At 40.5% G+C, this 11099-nt stretch overlaps 1 protein-coding gene across 4 annotated transcripts; it reads left to right on the top strand.

Moving 5' to 3' along the window:
* The first annotated feature begins 208 nt into the window (after positions 1-208).
* On the top strand, positions 209-9964 carry LOC110537206 (glutathione hydrolase 5 proenzyme). 4 transcript variants are annotated; one of them, XM_090192013.1, is made up of 12 exons: positions 209-750; positions 2473-2600; positions 2712-2811; positions 3314-3505; positions 4766-4926; positions 5106-5252; positions 5470-5600; positions 5686-5870; positions 6068-6159; positions 6311-6423; positions 6552-6662; positions 6972-9964. In XM_090192013.1, exons 1-12 carry the CDS (start codon positions 569-571, stop codon positions 7116-7118), a joined length of 1689 nt encoding a protein of 562 aa, XP_090048139.1. In that variant the 5' UTR covers positions 209-568; the 3' UTR covers positions 7119-9964. The 4 variants fall into 4 exon arrangements, with proteins under 4 accessions (XP_090048139.1, XP_090048137.1, XP_090048138.1 ...); XM_090192011.1 differs by having other exon boundaries at positions 5106-5261; XM_090192012.1 differs by having other exon boundaries at positions 3314-3508.
* Positions 9965-11099: the final 1135 nt, after the last annotated feature.

Genomic DNA, 11099 nt, shown 5'->3' with positions numbered 1-11099 from the left:
TAACAGCTCTGGTGGATATTCCTGCAATCAACATGCCACCTGCAAGCTCCCTCATAACCTGACATCTTTGGCATTGTGCTGTGTGACAAAACTGCACATTTTAGAGTGGCCTTTCACTGTCCCCAGCACAAGGTGTACCTGTGTAATGATCAGGCTGTTTAATCAGCTTCTTCATATGCCACACCTTTCAGGAGGATGGATTATCTGTGCAAATGAAAAATGCTCACTAACAGGAATGCAAAGAATTTGTGCACAGCATTTGAGAGAAATAAGCTTTTTGTGCATATGGAACATTTCTGGGATCCTTTATTTCAGCTCATGAAACATGGGACCAACACTTTACATATTGCGTTTATATTTTTGTTCAGTTTCAGTATAAATCTGGCATGGCTCAAAGGGAAACAACGTTCACTTTCACTTCAGAAGTGCAACAATTTGATCGAGTGGGGTGGAGGAGGAGGAGGAGTATGAAGGCTCATTGACTACTAAGCGGTGAGCTCTTGGAACGGGACAACACTTTCTGCCCAGCGGAGAATAGTATTTTTGGAAAAGTGTTTCTCTTGAAAGCATGTCCAAATATAAGCCATGGCAGATTGGTTGCTGTCTCTGTATCGGTTTATTTGGTGCCATAATATTCATCTGTCTCTGCATACTAGTCTTCGGCGTATTTATCCACCGAGGATGCTCCGAGGACACGTACCAGCACGCGGCGGTTTCTGCGGACTCTAAACTTTGCTCGGACATTGGCAGGTAAAGTAGAATACGGTCGCCTCGATCGTACAGCTAGTTATAATAAATTATAATTGATTTAAAACATGTTATCTAAAGTTTCACCGCTCTAATGGGCTACCTATGATAAATGGATTTGGTAGTCTGATTGAACAGGCGTTGTTTGGTGTTATTTTACCAAAATGGCCAAATTCAACATGTCTCTAGGTTCAAGCTGCGTGCCTTATCATTTTAGCAAGGAAAGAACACTCTTTGCTGCAGTGATTTAGACTGTAGGCTATTGATTTTCAACTGGTAGCCAACGTGCAGATAGATATAAACCGTAGGTAGCATAGACTACCAAATAGTATGCAGTTTAGGAGATTTGATCGGCCAACAGAGATTATACAGAACTATTAATTGTATTGAACCCAAGTTACTTGATTCAGTTGTGACTGATCAGATCTATAGCTTTCCTTTTATTACAAAAAAAAATGATGCTTACAGTAAGTATGTGTTATTTTTATCAGGGACTTTTCCCATGTATTTTAAGCACACTGACACTTTTGCATATACTCAGTTGGTTTGAGCTTTCCATTCCTTTGATATAACCCCTAGCAAGCATGGCCAATAGTCAGCTCCCCCAGCAAAAACATGTACCTCAACACAAAATCTTCAGCTTTGTTAGCGGAACCGGTAGCGCACACAGATCAGCTTGCGTCTCTGTGTTATAGGTAATCTATTTCCCCTACCGCCTGCCAAGAGTTGTCACTCATCAGCAATGCACTTACTTGTTCAGTCGTGTGAAGTTATGTGAACATCTCTTATTTTAAGCAATAAATGAGGCATGAAGACACTCTTCACTTCTTCAGCTGTCCCCATTCGATAACCTTTTATGGTTCCAGGTCGAACCTTTTATGGTTCCAGGTAGGACCCTCTGTGGAAAGGGTTCCACATGGAACCCAAAAGGGTTCTTCTACCTGGAACCAAAAATAATTATCCTATGGTGACAGCTGAAGAACCCTTTTAGGTTATAGATATCATATTTTTTTCTAATAGTGTAGAGGTCCAGATGACCCAACATGCCTACACTGGAGGAGAGCGGATGTAAGCACAATTAAAGTTGGACCTACTTTTATGCAAGCTTTGTGTTAACACCATGGCCTCTTAGATCCCCCTACTGTCTCTGTTGTTTAACACGGAAAAAGGACACAATGCTTTTAATATCTGTGTCATAATATTTAAAAATATATATTTTTTGACCCTATCCTTTGAAAGCCCTTTATTAGCACTTGAATGGAAGTTATTATTTTAGTATTGTGTATAGTAGGCAGAGTCTACCGCACATCGAGGGCTGATTGGTGAAGGTGCTAGAGGCAAAAGGCTAAACTGGAGAAATAGGAAAAAGTCTCTGCTCACTTTCATTCAGGTACACATTTCTTTAATTGTATTTGAGCTTTTGCTTTTATACACAGATGATCATACACAGTTATTGCCTGATGATCTTCTGAACTTCCCAATACCTTTCTGGTGCATTTTAGTCACTTCAAACTATACTTTCTTCAGATTTAAAAACGTTGAAAGTACTGTCAGACTGATTTGTAATAGACTGTCAAGGACCAAAATAAAAATGTAAACATTGGCTGTTGATTACATCAAGTTTTTTTTAAAAGGTGGGGTCGCAAAACATTTTTAAATTCCAAATGGGGTCAATTGCCAACAAAAAAGTTTGGGAACCTCTGCTGTAATGTGGGCTGTTTCCAGAGATATACTGCAACAAGGAGGATCGGCAGTAGATGGCGCCATTGCAGCTCTGTTGTGCACCTCACTGGTCAACCCTCAGAGCATGGGCCTGGGAGGAGGCTCCATATTCACTGTTAGGGACAAAACTGGTGAGTCTGTTCTTTTATAGTCTTTGCTTTTGTGGTACTTTACTGTGGGGTTTAGCCAATAAGGTTTGTGGTGGAATTGTATAACCTATGCATCTCTTTATCTATCCTCAGGCACGGTGAAAACCTTCAGTTCGAGAGAGACTGTTCCACAGTCATTCAAAGCTGATCTGCTGAAGGGCTGTCCAACATCTGTCATATTTATCACAGGTAGGTAGACCTGCCAAAAAATTGATGGATGGATCCATATACAGTATCAATGTGTGTACATTGTATGACAACAATTAACAGATTTTTTTAATTCAAATAACTCTGACAGCTAAAAGAGTAATGCCTTTTAGCCGTTCTAACATCAAATGTGAGCAAACTACAACACCAAACACTACCCCTTTCATGTCTACTCTTCCTTTCTGTCCTGGAATGTGGCATGATGTAACACCTCTCTTTTTGTTTGTGTGTTAGGGCCCATACAGTCCAGTAGTGTTTGCGGACCTACTTAGCACCTCTGTTCAGAGTGCCAGCTGTAATTTGTTTACCGAGTGTGCATGATTTTACATGTATCATTGCGTGAAAATGTTGGCAGTCGGACGTTTACAGCAGGTGGTCCCTAAAACACAGCACGCTGAATGACCGGCGCAGACACGCTAAATCCACATTCAGTACGTTGTGTGCAAGCTTTAACATCTCTTTTTGCTTGTGTGGACCCTGGCAGGTAGTCAGTGGATTGGCGTTCCTGGAGAGTTGCGTGGGTATGAGGTGGTTCACAGAATGTATGGGAAGCTGCCCTGGGCCAGGCTGTTTGAGCCCACCATTAGACTGGCCAGAGAAGGATTTCCTATGCCACCCTTCCTGGGATCCCTCCTTAACATCACACTCATAGGAAACCTGGTGAAAGCAACATCACTCTGGTAGTAAGAGATCTCACTCACACTTACAGACAGGAACTCAATGTGTACATTAGTTTTCATACTCAATGTGTACATTCGTTTTCATACATTAGTTTTCAACAGACTCGGGTGTTAAATGAAGTCATTGAGGATTGCACTTGTTCCGATTGATTGTAGTGGTTTATTTGTAATTGTACCTTGTAGTTTTTTTCTTTATTTTTTTTTATGTAAATTGTTTTGATTGTGAAAATGTTTGCACTCGGGACACCATTATGAATGAGACTTTGGTCTCATTTGGGATCCGCTGAATAAATACAAGTAAGAATAATATATATAAAGAAAGATGCTAAAACTGCATTTGTCCAAATGTCAGGTCAGCAAAGTTGTTAACAGTGCATGAAGTACATGTATCTGAGGACTTTTCAGTCAGAAAGTCCAGATATCCAGTCCTATTATCCTAGCATGAAGCTAATCAACTTGTTTAGAGATTGACACCTCCACTGTAGTCTGTGGGCTCAGATCAAGTTCTCATCTGTATGGTTGTGCAGTACTATACACAGACAGACTGCAGAGGCTTTCCTGAGTACAGACTGTAGACCAGTGGAGGCTGCTGAGGGGAGGACGGCTCATAATAATGGCTGGAAATCATGTATTTGATACCATTCTACTTATTCCGCTCTAGCCATTACCACAAGCCCATCCTCCTCAATTAAGGTGCCACTGACATCCTGTGCGGCAGACACAGACTGCAGAGGCTTTCCTGAATACAGACTGCAGACACAGACTGCAGAGGCGTTTCCTCGTCTCGGCTCCTCTCCTCCCCTCTCTCTTCCTCCTCTTACAGAACAGAAGTGTGAGCAGTAGCACAGGAGATGTGTGGGGAATGTGCCCTTGGCACCCCAGCAGATGGAGAGGGGGATTCACATATACTCAGGGATAATTTGAGAATGGAGATAGCAATGAAATTACAGAGATCTAATGTTTGACAGTTGCAAATGTTCTGTTCTATCGCTGTAATCCAATAAAAAATCAAATCACATTTTATTTCTCACACGCGCCGAATACTACAGGCTTACCGTGACATGCTTACTTAAAAGCCCTTAACCAACAATGCAGTTCAAGAAATATAGTTAAGAAAATATTTACTGAATAAAGTAAAAAATAAAATAAGTCATATAACATCCGGAAAGCACTGTATGACAATGCATTTTTCTGTTTGTTCTCTGGTCTTTTTTCTGTTTGTGGTTGATATGTTATATTAAAGACATGCCGCTCTTTCAGTGAGGTGTTCTGCCACAAGAACAAGACGGTGCTGGGCATAGGAGACACATTGAAGTTCCCTAAACTGGCAGAAACCATGGAAACCATTGCAGAACAAGGTGTAGATGCCTTTTACACTGGCCAAATTGGACTTGACTTGATCCAAGACGTAAAAGCAGCAGGTGGGAGCGAGATTTATTTGTGTAAATGAGAGAGGGTCAGGGAGAGAAAGATTGGGAGAAATGTAGAGGGAAAACCAGTATTTAAAAAAAAACACATTTTAATAAACTCCAGATTGTTATATTTTCTTGTCCGTGTAAGGATTGCCAACATGGATGGACATACTTTTCTCCCCATTTAGGTGGGACCCTTACCATGGAGGATCTGAAGTCATTCAGAGTCAGAGTGGAGGATGCCTGGACTGTTCCTCTTGGCGATTACCAGATGCACATTCCTCCACCTCCTGCAGGGGGAGTCATGCTCGCCTTCATCCTCAACCTTGTTAAAGGTACATTAGGTACCTTAGGTGTTAATACTTTCTCCAAGTGTTTCAAGTCAAGTCAGGCTACAGCTATATCCACAATTTAGAGCTATTGTTTTGTAACCATTATGTTTAAAGTGTGTTGATGGTGTGTCATCATGGTAGTGCACAATCATTGGACAGTTCCAAAAGGTACCTTCTCCAGGTTGTGGAGGTTTGACTGGCTGTTTTTGACCTTTCCCAGGGTTCCATTTCACCCCCAGGTCCATGGAGGAGGACCAGAAGGTCCTGACCTATCACTGCTACATAGAGGCAGCTAAATTTGCTAACGGACAGAGGAAGAGCGTTCACGATCCTGTTTTCAACACTAAAAAAGTAAGGATCTAAGAGAACTGCCTCTCTAAGTGTATTCTGTACTTTTACACACTAATATGTGAAATCATACTTTTTTTAAATGTAGGATGCATCGCATATGGTGGACTCTGACTTTGCTGATCGGATCAGGGTATTGATCAGTAAAAACCGTACCTATAATGACTCCTACTACAACATAACACCTTCCCCTGACCGCTTTGGGACCACACACGTGTCAGTCCTGGCTGAAGATGGATCTGCAGTTTCTGTCACAAGTACCATCAACCAAATGTGAGCCTCTACCCTCACTGTGATGCGGAACAGCACATCCCTCTAAATAGAACACTGTCTAATGTATTAACACACAGTCTCCTTCTAAATAGTAATATGATCGATGTCTCGACAGCAAACAAACCAGCTAAAACTGCAGGTTTTGGAGTTGTGTACTCTTTTCTCTAGGCTAACAGTCTTTTTTTCTCTCTCTCCAGTTTTGGTGCAGGGATTTACTCCAGTAGAACAGGCATCATCCTCAACAACGAGCTGGCTGACTTCTGTTTTAGAGCAGAGAGATTGAGTGCAGGTACATATAAACCTTTCAATTTAGTAACCGTTTTAAATTAATGTATCACTTAGGACTACTTGTCTAACCTTTAACCGGTCTTCATGGGGTGATATCTTATATAAGTCTATGGGTGATATCTGTGTATATTACATTGTCTAATTCCTCACAGGTGAACAGCCTCCCTCTTCAATGGCTCCAGCTATACTGAGCTCCAGCTCTGGGAAAAATACCCTTGTAATTGGGGGATCAGGGGGTAGCATGATCACGACCGCCATGGCCCTGGTGAGTCTTGATTCAGGTGTCTTAACCAATTTCTACCACATGTCTCACCGTTCCTTCTCAACACAGCAAAAAATGTTTTTTTTAAAGAAAAGGATACATAGAGCCTCATCAAATCTCTCCCCTTTCAGTCCATAATGAACCACCTTTGGTTGGGGATGAGTTTGAAAGATGCCATTGCTGCACCTATAGTGTTCGTCGATGGCAAAAACAATGTGAAGTTTGAGCATGGCTTTGATAAGGTAATTCCTCTGTTCTTATCCTTTCAGTAAATCAATGACAGCCAAGGTCACTGCAATTGGCTGTTGAGTGATAACAAAGTGATGTGTGTGTGTATATATATATATATATATATATATATATATATATATATATAAATATATACTGTATTTTTTTTATAGCTAATATTGGTTTGATTGTAATGGCTGCCTGAGAGCAGTGACCATTTTGAGAGAAATACAGTCAAATCATGATTTTAAAACGGGATGAGTAAGAGACAGTGAGTGGTGCATTTTTTTAGCCTGACTAACTGTCTGTCTGTCTGCTCTCAGTCTGTGATAGAGGCCCTTAAGGTCATTGGACACAGAGTGACAGACTACGAATACTTCTTCAATGTGGTCAATGCTGTGGCCAAGGAGGACGGATGCATCACAGCCGTGTCAGATGCCAGGAAGCAGGGCAAATCTGCTGGCTACTGACCAAAGGTTTACAGCCAATTAGTTGGCTTTAGAACACTGTACAGTAGGTCCCAGAGGACAGTACTTTTAGTGAGATTTATTTTTTGTAATTCTATTATCTTCATATATGAACATTTTTATCTAAACCAACAGTCCAGAGCCTTAAGCAGAATCAAATGGCCCTCTTGACAAAATACTTAGGCACTGAAATGGATGGAGTTTCTAATTTTACCAAGTACATACAATTACATGCTTGTTCTTAATGACTAACTGTACAGTACACATAGATTATAGCACAAGGGAGGTCCCGAAGGAACTCAAATGGGAAGAGAAGTTCAGTACAGCCTTTCAGCCTGTACTAACATGGGACTCATACTGTGACCACAAGGACTTGTCAGATTCAGGACAGGACATGATACAACATGTTACAACTCAATCCTCCAAGTTCATTTATTAGTCCCTCTCTGGAGTGTTGCACCAATACTCTGAGACTCACACTTTGAGATAAAACAGGCTTTTTGCAGCCCCCTTCAGTGTCAGAAAGGAGTTCCACTGCCTAATAATACTAAAGCACCCTTTGCTGACTAACAGCTACCCAATCAGTTTGCTGCCTAATCTTATTGGAGAGTGGAGAGAATTGTGTTTGACCAAATACAATGCTACTTTTCAGAGAACAAATTAACTACTGATTTTCAGCATGCATATACAGAAAAGCACTCAACTTGTACTGCACTGACTCCGATGATGGATGATTGGTTAAAATAAATGTATAATAAGATGATAGTTGAAGCTGTATTGTTAGATTTCAGTGCAGCCTTTGATGGTATTGATCATAAATTGTTATTGAAGAAACTCACATTGGCTTTACATCACTTGCCATCACATGGTTGGACAGTTAGTTATCCATTATAACCCAGAGAGTGTTATTCAATGGAAGCTTCATTAATATCAGATATGTGCGGTGTCCCTCAGGACAATTCCACACTCTACATGTCAGCACCCAAAGTCGCTGAGCTCACAAAATAAATAAATAAAAGATTGTCAGTTTTAGAATGGGTGAATAATAATAAACTGGTCTTAAATACATCTCAAACTAAAAGCATTGTATTTGGTTCAAAGCATTCTCTAAGCCCTAAACCTCAACTGGAGTTGTACATAAAGGGTGTGACCTTTGAGCAAGTTGAGGAAGCTAAATTCCTACGCACAGTACGTATAACACTGGATGGTCAATTATCATGGGCAAGTCATATTGGCAAAGTTGTTGTGAAGATGGGGAGGGGTATGTATTTTATAAAAAGAGGTTATGTGTTTGAGACAAATAAACTTGGCATGTATAACAAGGCAATTAGAAATTCCAGACAAGCTCGTTTTCTAACTTGATCACTAAGATCAGGGTGGCAGGGTAGGCTAGTGGTTAGAGCGGTGGACTAGTAAACGAAAGGTTACAAGTTCAAATCCCTGAGCTGACAAGGTACAAATCTGTCCTTCTGCCCCTGAACAGGCATTTAACCCACTGTTCCTATGCCGTCATTGAAAATAAGAATTTGTTCTTATCCTACTTGCCAAGGTAAAATAAAGAAATAATCTGAATATTTAGAGTGATCTTCTCAACCATTGATGGCCTGATTTAATCCTACCCCTGCAAGCAAACCTGCGAACTTTCCTCCACAGCTAAAAGCTAAAATAATACCTAGCTTTTCATCTGGTGTTTTATCTTTATTCCACTTTAATTAAAATATGCGGCCAGATTCTCTCTGTGGTTTGGCGCCTTGTCTTGATTTAGCTGGAGGAAGTTGTAAGAAATCCAAGTATTTAAATCACTAATACAGTCTAATAATTTATCCGTGTAGCTAAAATCCTCTGGTGACACAAATGTAAAGTTGTGTATCAAGTGCCAACTGTATTTTAGAAATTCCAATCTGGTTTTCGTGCCCACTACAGCACAGAGACAGCCTTAGTTAAGGTGGTAAATGATCTTAGCGCTAACACAGATGCCAAACAGCTCTCCGTCCTTGTACTCTTGGATTTAGGTGCTGCATTCAACACTGTTGACCATGATGTCCTCTGGACAGACTGGAGAGGTGGGTTGGCCTCTCAGGTCCAATTCTAAATTGGTTCAGGACCTATTTGACAGGTTGAGCTTTTTTGTGACCCATAACTCAGAGAAAATACTACCACCTGAGGAACATTGCCAAGGCGCGGCCATTTCTCTCTCAGGCTGATACAGAGAGACTCGTCCATGCTTTTATTATAAGCAGGCTTGACTACTTTAGTGCTCTCCTGTTTGGTCTACCCAAGAAAGCTATTGGTCAACTGCAAAACATACAGAATGCTGCAGCACTGGTACTGCCCAAGACCAGACGGATAGCACACATTACACTGGTTTTAAGGTCTCCGCACTGGCTGCCTGTGAGTTTTAGAAATACATTTTAAGATTCTTATATTGCTTTTTAAATCAATCCATAATTGTGTACCCCAATACATGTCAGACATACTTTTTAAGTTATGTACCCAGTAAGTCCCTCAGGTCCTCTGGTACTGGCCTTTTAACTATTCCAAAGCCTAGGACCAAGAGGCATGGAAAGGCAGCCTTTAGTTACTATGCCCCCAGCCTCTGGAACAGCCTGCCAGAGATCCTCAGTGGGCTGAAACTATGGACATATTTAAGAGATCTTAAAACACACCTTTTTAGCTTTGCTTTTCCTTAGTGATTTTTAGTCATTTAGTTTTTGTTATTCTTTTATTTTTTATCCTCTTATTGTGTAGTAAATATTTAAGGTATGTTTTTCCTGTGAAGCACATGGCGTTGCATTCCATGTCTGAAATGTGCAATGTGCTGTATAAATAAAGTTTGATTTGTACTAGTTGTTCAGGCTTTGGTCTTGTCCCATCTTGATTACTGTCCGGTAATATGGTCAAGTGCAGCAAACAATGACCTAGCAAAGCTGCAGCTGGCTCAAAATAGAGCACACGCCTTGCCCTTAACTGCACATATAGAGCTAACATCATCAACATGCATGCCAGTCTTTTCTGGTTGAAGGTTGATGAGAGATTAACTGATTCTCTTCTAGTTATGAGAAATATTACTGTGAAGAAAATTGCAGATTGTCTGCAAATAACATTCAGCTCAGACACCCATACATGCCACCAAAGGTCTCTTCACAGTCCCCAAGTTCAAAACGTATTCACGGCAATGCACTGTATTATACAGAGCCATGATCACATGGAACTCCCTTGGATCTCCAGTTACTCAGATTTGTTTTTTTGTGGACCCCAGGAAGAGTAGCTTCTGCCAACGTTAAATGGGGATCCAAAGAAAAAACGGTACATATAATAAAATCAATGTCCGAAATAACAAGTAAATTGGTAAGAATGCCATTGCGCAATCTTACAGAAGCTATAATAACACGTGTGAACAGAATGTGAAAAATAATGTACACACAGTGAGAGTACTGTATTAGCTTTTGATGTATTGCATTGACATCACCAGGGCCTGTTGTCACATGTACAGGTTTATATTGATCCCCCTCCAGGTCTATTAAAAATTCAACCCGTGTTAACTTTCAGCATTTAGCTCCGTCATGTCTGCGATGAATACTAATTACTTTGACTTATTCTGTTTGCCCTAAAGGAAGTGAGAATAGCTTTTTTTTTAAACAAATGCAGTAATAGTAATGCAATGTTTCAATAGTAGAGCTTGTGAATGAGTAATGATCTCTAAATTGGATCCTCCCAGGCACTAGATGTGAATTATGAAAACATGCAAATATACTACCCGGTGTTGGTGTCTGGTGTTCATGTGGGATCATTTGGAGTAAAGGAGCTCAGTGTTTGGTATAGATGTAGGATCTTAATTTGAGCCAGTTTGCTACAAAAGGAAAATAATCCTGCAGCAACAGGAAATGTGAATTATAATTAATGGACATTTTTGTAGGGTTTGATACATTTTCCATAAGAAAAAAAGTCTGAAATACACTTGTTTTACATTTCCTGCAACAGGGT

Source organism: Oncorhynchus mykiss, chromosome 12, assembly GCF_057628025.1.
Source record: "Oncorhynchus mykiss isolate SJ-2025 chromosome 12, ASM5762802v1, whole genome shotgun sequence".
NCBI classification, from domain to species: Eukaryota; Metazoa; Chordata; class Actinopteri; order Salmoniformes; family Salmonidae; genus Oncorhynchus; species Oncorhynchus mykiss.
The sequence above is the reverse complement of the archived record's forward strand: the minus strand, read 5'-3'. Positions and strand labels throughout refer to the sequence as shown.

Excerpts from the sequence above, each read along its gene's own strand:
- LOC110537206 (XM_090192010.1), top strand. The coding sequence starts at position 569 with ATGTCCAAATATAAGCCATGGCAGATTGGTTGCTGTCTCTGTATCGGT. Across the intron at positions 751-2,472 it reads CTTTGCTCGGACATTGGCAG|AGATATACTGCAACAAGGAG; the intron begins GTAAAGTAGAAT and ends GGCTGTTTCCAG. Across the intron at positions 6,424-6,551 it reads TCACGACCGCCATGGCCCTG|TCCATAATGAACCACCTTTG; the intron begins GTGAGTCTTGAT and ends CTCCCCTTTCAG.